Source organism: Aquarana catesbeiana, linkage group LG06 (genome assembly GCF_042186555.1).
Source record: "Aquarana catesbeiana isolate 2022-GZ linkage group LG06, ASM4218655v1, whole genome shotgun sequence".
NCBI classification, from domain to species: domain Eukaryota; kingdom Metazoa; phylum Chordata; class Amphibia; order Anura; family Ranidae; genus Aquarana; species Aquarana catesbeiana.
This window is the reverse complement of record NC_133329.1, coordinates 56,818,330-56,839,944: the sequence shown is the minus strand read 5'-3', so window position 1 is coordinate 56,839,944 and position 21,615 is coordinate 56,818,330. Positions and strand designations below refer to the sequence as shown.

The following is a 21,615-nucleotide window of genomic DNA, read 5'->3' as shown; positions in this document are numbered from 1 at the left end:
TGAGTAAAGATCTTGCTTTGGATTTTTGGGGCATTCAAGTGCTAGAAGGGAATTAAGTGCCAGAGGATATGGACTGGGACTGCTCTTAAAGAGTCTTAGACAGTGCTTTTTTTCTGCAGGAACGTCCCGGCACGCCGTACCGGCACCTCCGCCAGTGCACTCCTGTGTCTAAATCTGTGAAGCCTGCTGCGCTGCTGCCTGTAATAAATCAATGACGGCCATGGAGAGATCAAATGCGGAGGCACCTCTGCCAGAGCACTCCCCCGCCACTGGGGTCTCCTCCGCCAGAGCACTCCCCCACCGCTGGGGTCTCCTCTGCCATAGCACTCCCCCGCCTCTGGGGTCTCTTCCCTGCCACTGAGGCACCTTCACCAGAGCACCGGCGGCCTCTGGTGGATCAAACGGCTGCAGCCTATGAGAGCGGAAGGCGGAGTGACCTGCACTCCACTCCGCCTCTCAATACGGATCGACCGGAAGCTCATTTGTGTATGAGAGCGGGGCGATGTTCGGGCGGCCGCGTGGTACTATCGGTGGATGGTTGGTGTGGGTAGGCAGCTTATCCTCCTCCTCACTAGTCTCCTTTTAACTGTTGTGTGCTGGAGACTGTGGTAAAAACTAAAGATTTTAGATTCTGGTGGTGCCAATGCTGCTGAATGGGGCTGCTGAGAGACTGTCTTTTGCTGGATTGGACTAGGCTGTCTCTTGCTGGACTGGGCTGCCTTTTACTTGGCTGGGCTGTCTCTTGCTAGACTGGGCTGTCTCTTGCTAGACTGGGCTGTGTCTTGCTGGACTGGGCTGTGGCTGTCTCTTTGCAGGACTGGGCCATGGCTGTCTCTTTGCTGGATATTTGGGAATGTCTCTTTGCTCTAGGTTCGCCACCTCATCCCTTTAAACCCGAGCACACAATAATTACACATGTTCTGTGGCTGATTAAGGTGGTAATTAAACTCATTTAGTGCCTTATCTGCATTAAATTAGCCTCAGAACCTGTGTAATTCATATGTGTTCGGTTTTAAAGGGATGAGGTGGCAACCCTACTTTGCCCAATGTATGGGGGGCTGTTTATTGATGATGGAGAGATCTATTCTTGCTGTAGTGGGTCTAGCACTTCCACAGGCCTGCGCACAGGGTGTGCCAGATGTGCCTGGGCGCACCCTAATCCAGGGATCGACAAAACGTCGACTATGATCTACCCATTAATTATGGGTAGGTGATGGGTAGACTGCGAATCTGCCTTGCCAATCTCCAGGAAAAAAAATAATATTGTAAAAAATAATAAAATAATAAAAATACAAAACTACTGACAACATCCACTGCCCTACTGACACCAATCTCTGCTCCACTGAAACTGTTCACAGCTCTACTGACACCGACCTCTGCCCTACTGATACTATCCACTGCTCTACTGACTGACACCATCCAATGCCCTACTGACACCAGCCTCTACCCTACTGACACCATCCAATGCCCTACTGACACCAGCCTCTACCCTACTGACACCATCCAATGCCCTACTGACACCATCCAATGCCCTACTGACACCAGCCTCTACCCTACTAACACCATCCAATGCCCTACTGACATGCACATACACACACAGGCATATGTGATTAAGCTTTGGGGTGCACACCCTAAAGCAATAGGCTGAGCACACCTATGATTATTGCTTTTACTGCAGTAACAAACTCACAGGGCTCATGCAAATGGGCGCTTAGAGCTGTTCAGTAGGGATGAGCTCATGTATGTTCAGATACATGTCTAAACTATATGACAAGAATGCTGAAATAGTCTGGAAGTGTCTCAGAGCTTACTTTGGTAAGTGCTGGACATTTCAAATTTTTTGCACATTTTACTGCATTACTTTTTATTAACAACTCACTTGTATAGGCCCCCAAATTATACTTGGTTCCCTGTTCCCTAACGGGGCAGTTTTAGGGGGGGTGTGACCTGTTAGTGGGCGGTTCTATTGGGCCGGCAGGGGCGTGACCTGGGGGGGGTAAGTTCCTGCACCTTTTTTTCTGAGAAAAAAATCCCTGGTCTTAGATATACTGGCCATTCCTTGTTACCTCCAGGAAATGTTGATATAGAGAAGATTAGTGAGTAGTTGTCCTCCTATTGATTGCTATTGTAGCACCCTGGAGTTTAGGCAGGGTTGCTCCTCACAAATTTACTTGCCGGAGTAGTTGTCTTGGTTGATAGTTAGGAATCCATTGATTTCTCCCTAAGTTTGGCCTTGTTGCACTTTTCTCTTCTATCACAAGGTGGCCAGGTACTTGGTGGTGCTTGATATGAGAAGGGCAACCCAGGGTCAGGTTATGGGTATATGGGGTATCTCAGACAATGGGCAGGGGTTTTCTTGAATTCCTTGGCCTGCTGGGAGAGCCTATATATTCAGGTGGAGTCAGGTAATCGATGTTCTGTGCTACCTGAACGGCTGTCTGGGTGGACGTGTGTCATATTGAATGGGCTGCTAGGCCGGAGATTGGGCCTATCCCAGGCACATCTGGCTGCTAGGCTGTCTGAGGGCTTATCCAGAAGCAAGAGAGCAGTGCAGGGTTGGGATTGCGGCTTGCAGTCCAACCAGAAGTGACGGTTCTGCCAGCCAGAGAACCTGGTCGGAGGTAGAGGGGAAGCTGTCACCAGTAAGGGACTATTCAGTGGCATCTCCAGCTTTCAAATTTAGGGGGGGCACATGGGGGGACAGGGACAAAAGTAGGGGGGCAACTATAAAATGCAATTTTATATTATATATATATATCCTGGGGCCTTTACTACGATCCCACAATGGGCTCTTTCACATGTTCTGCAGTGAGCTCCCTTCATACTGTATTGGGGCCCCCCAAGGTGGCAGAAAGCAAGAGATATATGTCACCAGCATACCAAGAAAATATAAGGGTCCAAAGCAGTGGGAGAACTATCAGGGTTGCAAAGATTGTCTTGCCAACGGGCCCTGGTTTTCCTGCCACTGTGGTGTTCCCCAGCCTCCTCTTGCTGTCCTGCCCCTGCTATTGACAGCGCTGGTCTGGCATCTCTTGGAATTTACAGGCTGGTTCTCCTGTCCTAAGGACGGGAGAAATCAGTCTGTTTTTTCAGTAACTGAGAGTCCTGGTGGAGTCCTTCCTGCAAGTAAGATGTGGCGCATGCGCTACGAATGCAGACAAAAAGACATTGCCTTTTTGTAAAAAAAAAAAAAATATATATTTTTTTTAGTTGGGGGGGCACATGGTGGGGCACAGCATAATGTTGGGGGGGTCAGGGCCCCCTCTGTCCCCCCCTAGGGACGCCATTGGGACTATCTGCCTAATTACCAGGGACCACAGTGAGTAACTGAAGTAAGTACTGGAGCAGTATTCCGTAAAGAATCATGAAACTTCAGCAGGTATAAAGCCAGGGACCCAGCCAGCAGAGGTGACGTTTGTAGAGCAGCCTTGTGTGTCAAGCCAGGGACCGAGCAGGCCAGTGGGGTGAAGCTTGAGAAGTATCTGAAGTGCCAAGCAAGGGACCCAGCAGAGAGGCGGGGGTGACGCTTGAGGAAGATACTGCCATGAAGATTGGAGGAGCTCAAGGGATTCAGTGGCAGTGAATCATCTAGTCTAGTGAGAGAGACTGGGAGCTCAGTGGACTGCAGAACTACAAGGAGTGATTGTAGTGGAAGTGAAGGAACTGTTAAGCTTTTTGTTTGGAACTGTTAAAGACTGTTGCCATAGGAGACAGCGATCCTACACATGCAGATGTGGCGTCTTGCTGGATGCCTTTCCCTGCATGGCTGTCCTCCTATTGAAGTCTCAGTGTCCTGGCCCTAACCCTCTCTTCCCCCCAAAAAATAAACTTTCTTTTGCATCCAGGAAGTGTCTGGCGCCCAATTACTTTATCCACCTTACACCCACCATGCCTCACAACCCACTACATACAGAAGGATGTCAGCTGTTCCTGGCCCTGGAGGTTCTCAGTAGATCGAAGGAGGCCTAGCCTTGCTACACTATTATTGTTTGGAGATCCTGTGACCCTCTCCTGTTTCAAGGTATTCAGCAATCATTTCTAAAAACACATCCCCTAAACGGAGCCTGCGTTGTTGGTGTGATTGGGGCTGTGTCTGTGGCAGGCGGCCTCTGTACTACTTTGGGACCCCTGGACATATCCTCATCGGCCCTTCCAGGAGTAAGCGCTATAGACAAAAAGCAAACATATTAAACATCTCCTTCAAGTAATAGCTACAGTAGAGAGCACTAACAAATTGGAACACAAAATATGATTTAAAATCTTTATTTTTTTCTCAAATCCAAGGAAAGTAGAATAAGCTGGATGGGTAGCAAGTGGGCATTGAGGGAGCCCAGTCTTCTGGTTGGCTCTGGTGGGCTCCAGATCTCAGTTCTGGAGGTCAATTAGAACCATCGTTGAGGTGTTATTTGTTTGGATGGACACCCCAGTGAAAGCTGATGCTGTTCAGGACGTTGGAGTATTGCCCACTAATGTAGAGCAGTACATTGCCCTTAGTCTTTGGAAAATCATTGAAGCTTGTGCCTGATGGTTGCCCGACTTTGAATATCCTCCCGAAGTTTGTCACGAAGAGCAGCTCATTCACACATTTGGAGAATTTTCCCGACACCTGAATGATATTTTCATTGCTGTGCAGCAAGAACTCATGGAAGACACCACCATGGTCTCCCGAAAAAGGCGCCCAGTAGGTACCAAATTTGAAGTGAATCCTGGAGGAAAACATATGAAGAAGTGAACATCTTTGTTCATGCATCTACTTCCTGGACTGGGATGTTGGCTCAGAGATGACACAATCGTTTAAAGAGGAAGTAAACCCTGATGGGTTTTACTTCCTCATTATTTCCCTGCACAGGTAAAGCATAATGGGCTACTATACATCGCATAGTCGCCAACTATGTGTCACTTACCTGAAATAGCAGCCTGCGATGTCACTGTTGCCCCCCCCTAGCAGCGAGCGTCCATCTTCACCCCTCTTCCTTCTGGGGCTGTGAACTCCGGCTCTGTAACTGGCCGGAGCCGCGTGACGTCACTTCCGGGCATGCGCGTGGGAGCCACCAGTCATGGCATGACCCCTTTAGAAACGGCACGATCACCATTTCTAAAGTGCGCCTGTGCCATAGACATAGTCTACGGAGAAACGGCTCTATTGTAAATATCTCCTATACCGTGAAGGTTTAGGAGGTATTTCCAGCACCTACAGGTAAGCCTTAATATAGGTTTACCTGTAGGTAAAAGTGATTATACAGGGTGTACAACCACTTTAATTCTTAGCACATGTGCATCTCTGGGCTGAGTTCACAAATGTCTCATACAGATCAGCCCCTGCTACAGCCTCTGACCCTGTGACATGCTCAGGGACGGATTTCCCACAAGGCCAACGAGGCCAGGCCTCAGGGCGGCAGTGGTGCAGGGGCGGCGCCGCTTCTGCTGCGACTTCTCGGCTTTCGCGACCGCCCCCCTCCCCCCGCACTAACATACAGTTATGTTACGCTGCCGGGTCCAGGAGGAGGTGGGAATGACACTGTGCGGCCGCGCTGGGCACTGGCAGATCCACACTGAGCCACTCGTTCTGTGTAAATGGACGGGCGGCTCTTCTATCATGGCTCTGCCTGTCTGCAGGGCTGTCTGAGTGGTGGACGTGGACGTGGACGGAGCCCGGAATGAGTGTACTCACACACTACAGGACAGGTAAGACTGAGCAGCAACAATCTGTATGTCAGGTAGGTCAGTCATGTATGTCAGGTAGGTCAGTCATGTATGTCAGTAGTCAGGCCAGTCATGTATGTCAGTAGGTACGTCAGTCATGTATGTCAGTAGTCAGGTCAGTCACGTATGTCAGGTAGGTCAGTCATGTATGTCAGTAGTCAGGTCAGTCATGTATGTCAGGTAGGTCAGTCATGTATGTCAGTAGGTAGGTCAGTCTTTTATGTGAGTAGTAAGGTCAGTCATGTATGTCAGTAGTCAGGCCAGTCATGTATGTCAGGTAGGTCAGTCATGTATGTCAGTAGTCAGGTCAGTCATGTTTGTCAGTAGTCAGGTCAGTCAGGTAGGTCATCCATGTATGTCAGGTAGGTCAGTCATGTATGCCAGGTAGGTCAGTCATGCATGCCAGTAGTCAGGTCAGTCATGTATGTCAGTAGTCAGGTCAGCCATGTATGTCAGTAGTCAGGTCAGTCATGTATGTCAGTAGTCAGGTCAGTCAGGTAGGTCAGCCATGTATGTCAGGTAGGTCAGTCATGTATGTCAGGTAGGTCAGTCATGTATGCCAGTAGGTAAGTCAGTCATGTATGTCAGTAGTCAGGTCAGTCCTGTATGTCAGTAGTCAGGTCAGTCAGGTAGGTCAGCCATGTATGTCAGGTAGGTCAGTCATGTATGTCAGGTAGGTCAGTCATGTATGCCAGTAGGTAGGTCAGTCATGTATGTCAGTAGTCAGGTCAGTCATGTATTTCAGTAGTCAGGTCAGTCAGGTAGGTCAGCCATGTATGTCAGGTAGGTCAGTCATGTATGTCAGGTAGGTCAGTCATGTATATCAGTGGTCAGGTCAGTCATGTATGTCAGTAGGTAGGTCAGTCATGTATGTCAGGTAGGTCAGTCATGTATGACAGTAGGTAGGTCAGTCTTTTATGTGAGGAGTCAGGTCAGTCATGTATGTCAGTAGTCAGGTCAGTCATGTATGTCAGTAGTCAGGTCAGTCATGTATGTCAGTAGTCAGGTCAGTCAGGTAGGTCAGCCATGTATGTCAGGTAGGTCAGTCATGTATGTCAGTAGTCAGGTCAGCCATGTATGTCAGTAGTCAGGTCAGTCATGTTTGTCAGTAGTCAGGTCAGTCAGGTAGGTCAGCCATGTATGTCAGGTAGGTCAGTCATGTATGCCAGGTAGGTCAGTCATGCATGCCAGTAGTCAGGTCAGTCATGTATGTCAGTAGTCAGGTCAGCCATGTATGTCAGTAGTCAGGTCAGTCATGTATGTCAGTAGTCAGGTCAGTCAGGTAGGTCAGCCATGTATGTCAGGTAGGTCAGTCATGTATGTCAGGTAGGTCAGTCATGTATGCCAGTAGGTAGGTCAGTCATGTATGTCAGTAGTCAGGTCAGTCATGTATTTCAGTAGTCAGGTCAGTCAGGTAGGTCAGCCATGTATGTCAGGTAGGTCAGTCATGTATGTCAGGTAGGTCAGTCATGTATATCAGTGGTCAGGTCAGTCATGTATGTCAGTAGGTAGGTCAGTCATGTATGTCAGGTAGGTCAGTCATGTATGACAGTAGGTAGGTCAGTCTTTTATGTGAGGAGTCAGGTCAGTCATGTATGTCAGTAGTCAGGTCAGTCATGTATGTCAGTAGTCAGGTCAGCCATGTATGTCAGTAGTCAGGTCAGTCATGTATGTCAGGTAGGTCAGTCATGTATGTCAGTAGGTAGGTCAGTCTTTTATGTGAGTAGTAAGGTCAGTCATGTATGTCAGTAGTCAGGCCAGTCATGTATGTCAGGTAGGTCAGTCATGTATGTCAGTAGTCAGGTCAGTCATGTTTGTCAGTAGTCAGGTCAGTCAGGTAGGTCAGTCATGTATGTCAGGTAGGTCAGTCATGCATGCCAGTAGTCAGGTCAGTCATGTTTGTCAGTAGTCAGGTCAGTCATGTTTGTCAGTAGTCAGGCCAGTCATGTATGTCAGGTAGGTCAGTCATGTATATCAGTAGGTAGGTCAGTCATGTATGTCAGTAGTCAGGTCAGTCATGTTTGTCAGTAGTCAGGTCAGTCAGGTAGGTCAGCCATGTATGTCAGGTAGGTCAGTCATGTATGCCAGGTAGGTCAGTCATGCATGCCAGTAGTCAGGTCAGTCATGTATGTCAGTAGTCAGGTCAGCCATGTATGTCAGTAGTCAGGTCAGTCATGTATGTCAGTGGTCAGGTCAGTCAGGTAGGTCAGCCATGTATGTCAGGTAGGTCAGTCATGTATGTCAGGTAGGTCAGTCATGTATGCCAGTAGGTAAGTCAGTCATGTATGTCAGTAGTCAGGTCAGTCATGTATGTCAGTAGTCAGGTCAGTCCTGTATGTCAGTAGTCAGGTCAGTCAGGTAGGTCAGCCATGTATGTCAGGTAGGTCAGTCATGTATGTCAGGTAGGTCAGTCATGTATGCCAGTAGGTAGGTCAGTCATGTATGTCAGTAGTCAGGTCAGCCATGTATTTCAGTAGTCAGGTCAGTCAGGTAGGTCAGCCATGTATGTCAGGTAGGTCAGTCATGTATGTCAGGTAGGTCAGTCATGTATATCAGTGGTCAGGTCAGTCATGTATGTCAGTAGGTAGGTCAGTCATGTATGTCAGGTAGGTCAGTCATGTATGACAGTAGGTAGGTCAGTCTTTTATGTGAGGAGTCAGGTCAGTCATGTATGTCAGTAGTCAGGTCAGTCATGTATGTCAGTAGTCAGGTCAATCATGTATGTCAGTAGTCAGGTCAGTCAGGTAGGTCAGCCATGTATGTCAGGTAGGTCAGTCATGTATGTCAGTAGTCAGGTCAGCCATGTATGTCAGTAGTCAGGTCAGTCATGTTTGTCAGTAGTCAGGTCAGTCAGGTAGGTCAGCCATGTATGTCAGGTAGGTCAGTCATGTATGCCAGGTAGGTCAGTCATGCATGCCAGTAGTCAGGTCAGTCATGTATGTCAGTAGTCAGGTCAGCCATGTATGTCAGTAGACAGGTCAGTCATGTATGTCAGTAGTCAGGTCAGTCAGGTAGGTCAGCCATGTATGTCAGGTAGGTCAGTCATGTATGTCAGGTAGGTCAGTCATGTATGCCAGTAGGTAGGTCAGTCATGTATGTCAGTAGTCAGGTCAGTCATGTATTTCAGTAGTCAGGTCAGTCAGGTAGGTCAGCCATGTATGTCAGGTAGGTCAGTCATGTATGTCAGGTAGGTCAGTCATGTATATCAGTGGTCAGGTCAGTCATGTATGTCAGTAGGTAGGTCAGTCATGTATGTCAGGTAGGTCAGTCATGTATGACAGTAGGTAGGTCAGTCTTTTATGTGAGGAGTCAGGTCAGTCATGTATGTCAGTAGTCAGGTCAGTCATGTATGTCAGATAGGTCAGTCATGTATATCAGTAGGTAGGTCAGTCATGTATGTCAGTAGTCAGGTCAGCCATGTATGTCAGTAGTCAGGTCAGTCATGTATGTCAGTAGTCAGGTCAGTCATGTATGTCAGTAGTCAGGTCAGTCAGGTAGGTCAGCCATGTATGTCAGGTAGGTCAGTCATGTATGTCAGGTAGGTCAGTCATGTATGCCAGTAGTCAGGTCAGTCATGTATGTCAGTAGTCAGGTCAGTCATGTATGTCAGTAGTCAGGTCAGTCATGTATATCAGTAGTCAGGTCAGTCATGTATGTCAGTAGTCAGGTCAGTCATGTATGTCAGTAGTCAGGTCAGTCATGTATGTCAGTAGTCAGGTCAGTCATGTATATCAGTAGTCAGGTCAGTCATGTATGTCAGTAGTCAGGTCAGTCATGTATGTCAGTAGTCAGGTCAGTCATGTATGTCAGTAGTCAGGTCAGTCATGTATATCAGTAGTCAGGTCAGTCATGTATGTCAGTAGTCAGGTCAGTCATGTATGTCAGGTAGGTCAGTCATGTATGTCAGTAGTAAGGTCAGTCATGTATGTCAGTAGTCAGGTCAGTCATGTATGTCAGTAGGTAGGTCAGTCATGTATGTCAGTAGTCAGGTCAGTCATGTATGTCAGTAGTCAGGTCAGTCATGTATGTCAGTAGTCAGGTCAGTCATGTATGCCAGTAGGTAGGTCAGTCATGTATCTCAGTAGTCAGGTCAGTCATGTATGTCAGTAGTCAGGTCAGTCATGTATCTCAGTAGTCAGGTCAGTCATATATGTCAGTAGTCAGGTCAGTCATGTATGTCAGGTAGGTCAGTCATGTATGTCAGTAGTCAGGTCAGTCATGTATGTCAGTAGTCAGGTCAGTCATGTATGTCAGTAGTCAGGTCAGTCATGTATGTCAGTAGTCAGGTCAGTCATGTATGTCAGTAGTCAGGTCAGTCATGTATGTCAGGTAGGTCAGTCATGTATGTCAGTAGTCAGGTCAGTCATGTATGTCAGTAGTCAGGTCAGTCATGTATATCAGTAGTCAGGTCAGCCATGTATGTCAGTAGTCAGGTCAGTCATGTATGTCAGTAGTCAGGTCAGTCATGTATCTCAGTAGTCAGGTCAGTCATGTATGTCAGTAGTCAGGTCAGTCATGTATGTCAGTGGGTAAATAAAGTGCAATAAAGTGATTTGTGAAACAGTCTCATTAAAGGGGTTGTAAAGGCAATTTTTTTTCTTTTTTTAAAATAACAAACATGTTATACTTACCTCCACTGTGCAGCTCGTTTTGCACAGAGTGGCCCCGAACCTCGTCTTCTGGGGTCCCTCAGCACCTGTCTCGGCTCCTTCCCGCAAGAACTAACCCTCTTCATGCAAGCACTCTCGCATATGGGTTAGTTCTTGTGGGCGCGCTCCCGTGATACAGCCGGCGGCTCACTGTATCACTCGGCCCCGCCCCCCGGTGCGCCACATCATTGGATGTGATTGACAGCAGCGCGAGCCAATGCCTGCGCTGCTTTCAATCCATCCACTCTAGCCAATCAATGGCCAGGCTGAGTGGCGAAGAGGACGTCTGGGGCGAGCGCAGCAGGTGAAAATTGTAGGGAGTTTCTTACTGCTATAATCTTTAAAAGGCATTTTCTGCATTACAGAGTATTTTCAGTCTGTACAATTAAAGCCAGTTATTTTCAGTGTTCTCATGTGTGGAGATATGTTTTTAATTGATCTATTGTAGCAGTCATCGATAAAGGCCGAGAATGGTGGTGTGTGTGTGTGTGGGGGGGGGGGGGCATTGAAGGACCAGGCCTTCGGGTGGCAAAGGGAGTAAATCCGGGCCTGGACATGCTGCTACAAAGTTACACTGTTGCAGCTTGATCACTGGGGGAGAGGGGGGGAGAGGAGACTGAGGAAATGCTTTCTTCTCCCTGCAGCAGACTGACATTATACGTTCTACTGAAATGTGCTGAAAAAGTTGTATGTATATAAAGTGTAGTAGAAAAGCTATAGTCAGACAAATCTTACCCATTCAGACAACTGGGACCCTCCCTGATGCGAATGGCTGTAATTGGCCCATGTTGTTGCTCATCGGAGAAGGAAAAAGCGTTGTCTCCATTGTCTCCATATGAGACTCCACTCTCTACAACAGTGAGATATAGGAGAGCAGTCAGGCAGGGGTCACCTACACATGAATGTGTATAATGTATCTGCAATTCTGCATGCATTCAGCTAGACCAGCTATGGTGAGACTTGGGGATGGGTGATGGCCATACCTGGGAATTTGCTGGAAATTACCTGGCAATGTTGGAATTTTGTTAACATTGCCAGGCAGTGTTAATTTCGTCGATAAAAATATTTTCATTGACTAAATTAACACCATTTTAGATGACTAAAATACGACTATAACTAAAAAAATTCAGATGACTAAAATACGACTAAAACTAAAATGGCATCTTAGTCAAAAGACTATGACTAAAACTAAATCGAAATGCGACGTCAAAATTAATACTGTTAAAATTTAACACATAAGAATAAGAAGGGGGCATCTACTAAGCTCCTAAAAATAAAAAAAAAATAAAAAAGTAAGAAAAAGGCTTTTTTATACTCAAGTAATATGTGAAATGGCATTACAGCCAATAGAGTTTACAGTTTTTTTTTCGTTCTTTTTTGTTGTTTTTTTATATTTCAAAGTTGCACTTCTGTTTATCAAAAAGCAATATTTTTTTTCTTTATGAATATTTGTATATTGAAATCATATCCCCTCTCAAGCGTCTCTTCTCCAGAGAGAATAAGTTCAGTGCTCACAACCTTTCCTCATAACTAAGATCCTCCAGACCCTTTATTAGCTTTGTTGCCCTTCTTTGTACTCGCTCCATTTCCAGTACATCCTTCCTGAGGACTGGTGCCCAGAACTGGACAGCATACTCCAGGTGCGGCCGGACCAGAGTCTTGTAGAGTGGGAGAATTATCGTTTTATCTCTGGAGTTGATGCATGCCAATATTCTGTTTGCTTTGTTAGCAGTAGCTTGGCATTGCATGCCTACCATCTACTAGGACCCCCAGGTCCTTTTCCATCCTAGATTCCCCCAGAGGTTCTCCCCCCAGTGTATAGATTGAATTCATATTTTTGCCACCCAAATGCATTATTTTACATTTTTCTACATTGAACCTCATTTGCCATGTAGTCGCCCACCCCATTAATTTGTTCAGATCTTCTTGCAAGGTTTCCACATCCTGTGGCGAAGTTATTGCCCTGCTTAGCTTAGTACCGTCTGCAAATACAGAGATTGAACTGTTTATCCCATCCTCCAGGTCGTTTATGAACAAAATAAATAGGATTGGTCCCAGAACAGAACCCTGGGGAACCCCACTACCCACTCCTGACCATTCCGAGTACTCCCCATTTATCACCACCCTCTGAACACGCCCTTGTAGCCAGTTTTCAATCCATGTACTCACCCTATGGTCCATGCCAACAGACCTTATTTTGTACAGTAAACGTTTATGGGGAACTGTGTCAAATGCTTTTGCAAAATCCAGATACACCACATCTACGGGCCTTCTTTTATCTAGCTGGCAACTCACCTCCTCATAGAAGATTAATAGATTGGTTTGGCAAGAATGATTCTTCATGAATCCATGCTGATTACTGCTAATCATACCGTTCTCATTACTAAAATCTTGTATATAGTCCCTTATCATCCCCTCCAAGAGTTTACATACTATTGATGTTAGGCTAACTGGTCTGTAATTCCCAGAGATGTTTTTTGGGCCCTTTTTAAATATTGGTGCTACATTGGCTTTTCTCCAATCAGCTGGTACCATTCCAGTCAGTAGACTGTCTGTAAAAATTAGGAACAATGGTCTGGCAATTACTTGACCAAGTTCCCTAAGTACCCTCGGGTGCAAGCCATCCATCGACTAAAGTACGACTAAAACTAAAATGGCATTTTCATCAAAAGACTATGACTAAAACTAAATAGAAATTTGACTTTAAAGTTAACACTGTTGCCAGGTCATTGCCGGATCTTTAAGGCTGGGTTCACACTGGAGATCGCAGGAGTCCGGTGTGTCGCCATTCACCATTTCAGGTCCGATTTCAGACAGAATTTTTGGCTGAATTCGGACCTGAAATGGACCAAAAGATGCACAGGGCTCCTTTGCCATTCGCACCAGAGCCACTGGGGAGGTGTGTGAACCGGCTCCATAGAGAGCCGGTCACAATCATCTGCTATGCGAATTGGATGCAGGGAAATCCACATCCAATTCGCATCGGTGGGAACCCAGCCTGAAAGTCTTCAGACCTGGCCTGTTGTGAAATGTTTGTAAATTTTCTGCCATGGAGCCCAAGGGAAGGGAGGCATCTCTGATCATACTGTGATCTGAATAGAGAGATGTTGGGCTACTGGGGAACCCACCAGCCTGGACAACCCCAGAACTTCATTATAAAAAGACATGTGGAGTGGGGTCAGGTAACTGGTGAGCTTGCAGGATGGCTGGACTCCCCTCAGCAACTGGCACTGGCTGGCTCCTTATATCTGCGGCCCAGATGCTATGCTTCTACTGCAGGGGCATCCTACTACAGAGCTGGGGGCCCGGGAACCATTCAGGATCCAAGCATCACACGTACTTCCCCATCTGTGCTATTGTACTAGGCAGACATGTGGGAAACATTTCCCTCATGAGGGCTACAAACTCAATGGGTACACAGATCCTGAGCTAGCTGCAGAGACTGCCTGGGGACGAGGATGACAGCTGGTGGGTAGAGTACCCCAAGCTACAGGAGAAGAGGCAGAGACTGGGAACCATGTACAACTGGTACCAATACACTGGGGTGAGCCAAGAGCAACTTGCAAGGGCTGGCTTCTTCTACACTGGTAGGCACTGGGGGTACTGAGGGGACTATGTACTGGGGAACTTCACCTGAGAGATTGACTTTATAAATGCGACTACCAACCCTACAGTGTTCACAAAATAATGCTGTGCTAAGTAGTAGTGGTGTTCACTGACAGTGATGGGTGAGCTGTTTGGCCCCAAACAGTGCCCATTTGGGTGTTTGCTGAGAACCTGAACTTGCACTCGGCGGGATGTTTGCCTGCCGAGCGCCCCACAATGCACTGTGTGCTGCTCAGTGCTTTCTAGGGCCCTGATTGGCAAAGGCAATGCACCGCTGGTCAGGTGCAAGGCTTTGCTCGATTAGGCACAGAGCACTGTCAGAGCCCTGATTGGACAAAGTCATGATGAGTGTAGAGGTAGTGTAGAGTTAGTGTAGTGTGAGTGTAGTGTGAGCGTAGTATTAGTGTAGTGTCAGTGTAGTGTTAGTGTAGTGTGAGTGTAGTGTTAGTGTAGTGTTTGCCAAAGTTGTGGCAAAGTCGTACAAAGTAGTACTGCTCCCAAATCACAGCAAAATTGCGGCCGTAAAATCGTGCGACTTTGAGTTCGCACAAGTGTGAAAGGGGTCTTAGTGTAGTGTGAGTATAGTGTGAGTGTAGTGTGAGTGTAGTGTCAGTGTAATAGTGTGAGTATACTGTCAGTGTAGCATTCGTGTAGTGTTAGTGTAGTGTGAGTATAGTGTCAGTGTAGGGTGAGTGTAGTGTTAGTGTAGTGTCAGAATAGCATTCGTGAAGTGTTAGTGTAGTGTGAGTATAGTGTCAGTGTAGTGTGAGTGTAGTGTTAGTGTAGTGTCAGAATAGCATTCGTGAAGTGTTAGTGTAGTGTGAGTATAGTGTCAGTGTAGTGTGAGTGTAGTGTTAGTGTAGTGTCAGAATAGCATTCGTGAAGTGTTAGTGTAGTGTGAGTATAGTGTCAGTGTAGTGTGAGTGTAGTGTTAGTGTAGTGTCAGAATAGCATTCGTGAAGTGTTAGTGTAGTGTGAGTATAGTGTAAGTATAGTGTCAGTGTAGTGTTAGTGTAGTGTGAGTGTAGTGTCAGTGTAGTATCAGTGTAGCATTCGTGTAGTGTTAGTGTAGTGTCAGTGTAGTGTGAGTGTAATGTCAGTGTAGTGTCAGTGTAGTGTGAGTGTAGTGTCAGTGTAGTGTTAGTGTAGTGTGATTGTAGTGTCAGTGTAGTGTCAGTGTAGCATTCGTGTTATGTTATTGTAGTGTGAGTATAGTGTCAGTGTAGTTTTAGTGTAGTGTCAGTGTAGTGTGAGTGTAGTGTCAGTGTAGTGTTAGTGTAGTGTGATTGTAGTGTCAGTGTAGTGTCAGTGTAGTGTGAGTGTAGTGTCAGTGTAGTGTTAGTGTAGTGTGAGTGTAGTGTCAGTGTAATGTCAGTGTAGCATTCGTGTTATGTTATTGTAGTGTGAGTATAGTGTCAGTGTAGTTTTAGTGTAGTGTAATGTAGTGTGAGTGTAGTGTTAGTGTAGTGTCAGTGTAGTTTTAGTGTAGCATTCATGTAGTGTCAGTGTAGTGTGAGTATAGTTTTAGTGTAGTGTTAGAATGGTAAAAAAAATTATAGAAAATAAAACAATAAAAACAAAAAAACAACTGACACTATCCACTGCCCTACTGACACCATCCTGCACATTCTACCCACCACCGTACACTCTGCATTGTACATTCCATAGTTAAAGTGGAGGGCCACCCTGAAAAAAAAAAACATTTAAACTTACCTGAACCCTTATTGCTAGGCAGTCTTCCTAATCTGCCTCTTCGTATTCCGCGGCGTGTCCTGTTCCTCGGTGAGCGGCTCCGTTGCCTTCTGGAAACTGTGTGTGTTCCCAGAAAACCACGGGGCCATTCACAGAGCGCCGCTAGAGCGTGCGCAGTAGGAAACTGGCAGTGAAGCCGCAAGGCTCCACTGCCTGTTTCCCTTAGTTAGGATGGCGGTGCCGGGTCCTGAGAGCCGAGGGACGGGTCGGCCTCGGGCAGCCGACATCGCGGGCACCCAGGACAGGTAAGTCTACTTATTTAAAGTCAGCAGTTACAGTGTTTGTAGCTGCTGACTTTAAATTTTTTTTTTCGCTGGCCAGAATCCCGCTTTAACATTACAACATTCTGTACTATGTAAGTCATCTCAGACTCTAACCACACCCCTTTAAGCCACGCCCAATATCTAGCACAATTTAAATCACGGCCACTGTGCGCCGTTGGTGCTCTAAGCGTGGCGCTTTTTTTTTTTTTTTTCTCTTATCATTGCCTAAGGGCTGCTTTTGATCTTGCACACGGGCTCACTCATTTCATGATACACCCTTGTATGTGGAGGTGCATCATGTGCATTGGGAACATCTAAGCCCAGTGTAGAGTTTTCTGACATACATTTTTGATCCACTGATTTCCCAAGCAGGAAATTCACAGCACTCCTTTCCCCTTCTTCTCCTATAGAGATACCTTGGAGATAGAAGGATTCATACAGCAGGGGCCTGGAGATTTTTTTATTATATCTAGGATTGCACATATTGTCTACAAATTATGCAATAGGATCCACTGATAGGTCATACAACATATGTGTGGATGCAATATGTCGTCATATGCTGACCTTTAAGAGGAACTATACACATTTTTTTGTTTATGCAAGCTTTCCACATCACCTATTGGACACTCCAGTCTGTGTCTCATACACAAAATTGAGGATATACCCTGTTTTTTTTTTAGGGGTGCTTCCTTGTGCAGCTGGGGGGGTAGTTTATAATTGGCCAATTATTATTTTATCTTGTGGTTTTTGGTATTGTTTGTGTTTTTTTTTATATAATACAATTACATATGTATGGATATTCTGCCTAATTGTCTTTTAAGTCCCTCCACCTATGGATCTTGAGAGCATTATTATTATTTTAAGAGGGGCTGAGCCTCAGTCAGGTTTTTACTTTTTACTTTTTTACAATGCAAATAACTGACAGTAGTTTTTATAATTGATTGTGCCGATTAGCTGCTTCTGCCCTCCCGTATTCATTATTATAATGGACTGTTCACTATAACAGGGGATGCGTAGTAAGTTGTAATAACTCATGCTCACCAATAGATGCCGCTGTGGAGCCCAGCAGAAAGCACGCACACAGGAGAGTCAGCATCCTGGTCTTAGCAGTCATCACCTAGAGCCGCGCCTCTCAGCCGAAACAGTAAATTCTTCCAAAACCTTCTGTGCGGCAACAGTAAAAAAAATAAAAAAAATAAATAAACTCATGCAAAAAAAAATGGGAATGCAAAATATCATTAGAAATTGTGAGTTACTGTAATTCAAATAGACACAAAACTAAATGCATTTTGGGGTTGATTTGCTAAAACCCGGAGAGTGCATACTCTGGGGCAGCTCTGCATAAAAACCAATCGGCATCCAGGTTTTATTGTCAAAGCTTAACTGAACAATCTAAAGTTAGAAGCTGATTGACTGCCGTGCACAGCTGCACCAGATTCTGAGTGCTCCAGTTTTTGTAAATATTCCCTTTAAAGGATAAGTTCACCTTTGGGAACATGTTACATGTTCCACCTGTTTTTAGAGTAACATGTCCCCAATGCTGCAGCCGCTGCTCCATCCCCCTCCCCCTGTCCTTGTGACAGCAGTAGAGGGAGAAGTTCCCCTTACTAGCTGTCACTTTTTGAAATCAGCGCGGCCCTGCGGGGCTCCACCTACACAGCCGCGTCATTCATTCACACAGCTCTTAGTAGTTCATTGATTCTTCCTGTCAGTGTACCTGGGGATGTACAGGCACTCAGATACACCGACAGATCTACAGGAGATCTGCATGGCACCAGCGGTCTACTGATGGCTGGTGCAATACTTTACAGGCTCCTAATATAAAAAAAATAATAAATGCACATTTTTTTTACCTGCAAAAATGTGCATTTATTTATTTATTTTTAAAGTGAACTTATCCTTTAATTCTATTTAAAGTTTAATATTTTTCTCATTCTCTCTCCCCCTTTTTTCCCCTGTTGGGTCTGTCCATCCGCACTTTTGTTAATTCTACATTGAGAATAGGTTTGCACAAGTCGTGCATTAGCAAAGAATGCTGCTTTAAAGTTGTATTAAAGCCTCAGTATTTTAAACCTTAAAGCGGAGTTCCGCCGAAAAAAAAAAAAAAAATTAAAGTCAGCATCTACAAATACTGCAGCTGCTGACTTTTAAAATAAGGACACTTACCGTATATACTGGAGTATAAGTCAACCCAAATAAGCCGAGGCACCTAATTTTACCACAAAAAACTGGGATAACCTATTGACTCGAGTATAAGCCTAGGGTGAGAAATGCGCAGCTACTGTAAGTGGAAAAGAGGGTCAACGATGCCCATTTGCAGCCTCACTGAGCCCATTTGCAGCCTCACTGTGCCCATTTGCAGCCATAGGTCCCCCGAGCTTCAAACTCGGTAGTTAAGGGTTCCTAGATGCCCCCTAGCTGCAGCCAAAATTTGGAGTCTCTGGACCCAAAGGGTCCCGAAATGAGATTGCTGCAGATGGACACAGTTGACTGATTTTGGGGCCCCGTATCTCGAGGCCACTTAGCGCTAGGCACCCCAAATTTGGTGTGCAAACCCAGTGGAACCAACACCACAATATATCCAAAGCTGGGGTTCCTAGCACCAAGTGGCCCTGAGATACGGTACCCCGAAAATCAGTTCAGAAAATGTCAAGCACTTTTCTGCAGCAGAGAATGACATTTCCCGAACCGATTTGGGGCCCCATATCTCAGGACAACTTGGTGCTAGGAACCCCAGCTTTAGATATGTTGTGGTTCTCGTTCCACTGAGTTTGCACAAAGTGGCCCCGAAATACGGGGCCCCAAAATCGGTTCGGAAAATGAAATTTTATGCTGCAGAAAAGTGCTTGACTCCAGTATAAGCCGAGGGGGGCACTTTCAGCACAAAAAAATGTGCTGAAAAACTCGGCTTATACTCGAGTATATACGGTACCTGTCCCTCGGCTCCTGGGTGGAGGCGCCGGCATCTTCAGTAAGGGAATCAGGAAGTGAAGCTTTGCGGCTTCACAGCCTGGTTCCCTACTGCGCATGCGCGACTCACGCTGCAAGTCCTCCCTGGTCCCTGCTGTCTTCTGGGACCTGTGTGTTTCCCAGAAGATGGCGGAGGGGGGGCCGGACATGGCGTAGATCACCGCAGGTTCTGTCGCTGGAAGTGGGAGCAAATACCTGTATTAGACAGGTATCTTCTCCCCCCTGAAAGGTGCCAAATGTGACACCGGAGGAAAGGGGGGACCGGATAAGCGTAATTACCATTTTTGGGTGGAACTCCGCTTTAACCGCTTCCTGACCAGCGTACGCTGATATACATCGGCAGAATGGCACTGGTGGGCAAAAGGGCGTACAGGTACGTGCCATTTAAGCAGCAGTGCCCGCTGCGGTCTCCATGACCGTGGGTCCCACGGACTTGATGCCCGCCGGGTGCCCGCGTTCGTGTCACGGAGAGGTAGAATTGGGAGATGCTTTTGTAAAGAGAGCATTTCCCCGTTCTGCCCAGTGACATGACAGAGATCACTACTCCCTGTCATCGGTGCGGTGATCACTGTTATGTGTGTTGAAGCCCCTCCCCCCACAGTTAGAATCACTCCCTAGGACACACTTAACCCCTTCATTGCCCCCCTAGTGGTTAACCCCTTCACTGCCAGTGTCATTTACACAGTAATCAATGCATTTTTATAGCACTGATCGCTGCATAAATGACAATGGTCCCAAAATAGTGTCAAAAGTGTCCAAGGTGTCCGCCATAATGTCGCAGTCCCAATAAAAATCGCAGATCGCCGCCATAATAAAAAAAAAAATTAATAATAAAAATGCCATAAATCTATCCCCTAGCCGCTATAAATTTTGTGCAAACCAATCAATATATGCGCATTGCGATTTTTTTTTTAACAAAAATATGTAGAAGAATACATATTGGCCTAAACTGAGGAAAAAATAGTTTTTTATATATATTTTTTGGGGATATTTACTATAGCAAAAAGTAAAAAATATTGCGTTTTTTTTTCAAAATTGTCGCGCTTTTATTGTTAATAGCGCAAAAAATAAAAACCGCAGAGGCGATCAAATACCACCAAAAGAAAGCTCCATTTGTGGGGGAAAAAAGGATGTCAATTTTGTTTGGGTGCAACGTTGCACGACCGCGCAACTGTCAGTTAAAGCGACGCAGTGCCGAATCGCAAAAAGTGCTCTGGTCAGGAAGGGGGTAAAATCTTCCGGGGCTGAAGCAGTTAACATTCTTAAGTAAACTTACAATACAATTCTTACCACCAGCACTGGCAGTTTCAAACTATCAATGCTGTTGGCTCCTGCTCTCTCAGTGCTGCTTCACTGAACTTCTGGTCATCATATGACAGAATTAAAGGATAAGTTCACTTTTTGGGAAAAAAATAATAAATGCACCTTTATTATGCAAACATTCCCATAGACACACTCCTAAACCTTGTGGACGGCCTTCTTAGAAGAGTAGAAGCTGTTATAGCTGCAAAGAGTGGACCAACCCAATATTGAACCCTACGGACTAAGACTGGGATGCCATTAAAGTTCATATGCATGTAAAGGCAGGTGTCCCAATACTTTTGTAATATAGTGTATATCACTCTATAAATCATAAAAACCCTGTACAAGAGTCTGCCACAGACTATGTAGCCATAACTCACCTTTCGTTCCTGGTCACTGGATGAATCTATCTTCCCTTCTACCGGTATATATACAGTATAGCTCAGTGTGTATATAGACACATTGATTGCGACATTTTTTCTAAATTCACAAGAACTCTCTAGTGTCAGATAATATTTAACTTCAATGACGCCACATTAACTCCTTCCATACCCCACTCGCCTGTTCTTGGTCAGTCATGTCATGTGTGAAGGGGAGCTGGAAGGTGTAGATAAAGTTAACATATTAGGTAATATGTAGCTTTAATTTATGCTTTTTGTTGTCTTATTAAACATATTCTGCCCTTCACCCTCCTAATAACCCTTTCCGTAATGTATTCAGTTGAGGGTTTGGGGTATGGTTATGGATTAGGATGATGGTTAGGGGTTGGGTCGAGGGTTATGGATTAGGTTGAGGGTTAGGGGCACTGGGGTAACTAGAACCTTCAGAGCCCCCGGGTGCAAGGCCCTCCTGACCCCTGGCTGGGGCCCTTCCCTCTGACCCCAGTGGTGGAACGCCAGGGCCTGGTTGCAAATGCGACCTTTGTGACCCTGGTAGTTCCGCCACTTGTGTCAGTAGTTTTTTATTTTATCATTTTATTTTTTTTACCATTTTATTTTATTATTCTTTGCTTTTTACAATATTATTTTTCATATTTTTTTAGGAAAGTTTGGGGGCTTTCGTGAGATATCAGGGGTCTAAAGAGACCTCTGATGTTTCACCTTTGAGACAGAGAAAGGAGCAGTCCTCAATCACCTTCTCTGCAGCCTCAGCTGTACAGAATGAATGGACAGGAATACCTCTGCACAGAACTTCCCATTCATTCACAAACTGAAACACAGTAAACACAGACTATTCATTCAGACAAGGAAGGGGCCGGTAGATGACACATTTACCGGCCCCTTCCTTCGCTCTCCATCCTGACAGCATCCTGACAGTGGGATAAGGGGGGCCAGAGGAGACCACAGGAGGACCAGGAGAGAGGACAGGGG

The 21,615-nt window shown here is 45.8% G+C and overlaps 1 protein-coding gene across 2 annotated transcripts; it reads right to left on the bottom strand.

The window, feature by feature from the left end:
• Positions 1-4,247: 4,247 nt before the first annotated feature.
• On the bottom strand, positions 4,248-20,958 carry LOC141148453 (zymogen granule membrane protein 16-like). Of its 2 annotated transcripts, none has more exons than XM_073635944.1 (4): positions 20,626-20,958; positions 17,015-17,137; positions 11,088-11,202; positions 4,248-4,706 (listed from the first exon to the last, which is right to left on the bottom strand). In XM_073635944.1, the coding sequence occupies exons 2-4, from the start codon at positions 17,085-17,087 to the stop codon at positions 4,403-4,405; spliced, it is 492 nt and encodes a 163-aa protein (XP_073492045.1). In that variant the 5' UTR covers positions 17,088-17,137; positions 20,626-20,958; the 3' UTR covers positions 4,248-4,402. The 2 variants fall into 2 exon arrangements, with proteins under 2 accessions (XP_073492045.1, XP_073492046.1); XM_073635945.1 differs by having other exon boundaries at positions 17,015-17,134.
• Between the last annotated feature and the right edge of the window lie 657 nt (positions 20,959-21,615).

Bases quoted from the DNA above. Each gene is read 5' to 3' on its own strand.
- LOC141148453 (XM_073635944.1), bottom strand. From the start codon at position 17,087: ATGACTGCTAAGACCAGGATGCTGACTCTCCTGTGTGCGTGCTTTCTG. The intron at 11,203-17,014 runs GTGAGCATGAGT...TCACTGTTGTAG, and splicing joins CTCCACAGCGGCATCTATTG to AGAGTGGAGTCTCATATGGA. The intron at 4,707-11,087 runs GTAAGATTTGTC...GTTTTCCTCCAG, and splicing joins GGTCCCAGTTGTCTGAATGG to GATTCACTTCAAATTTGGTA.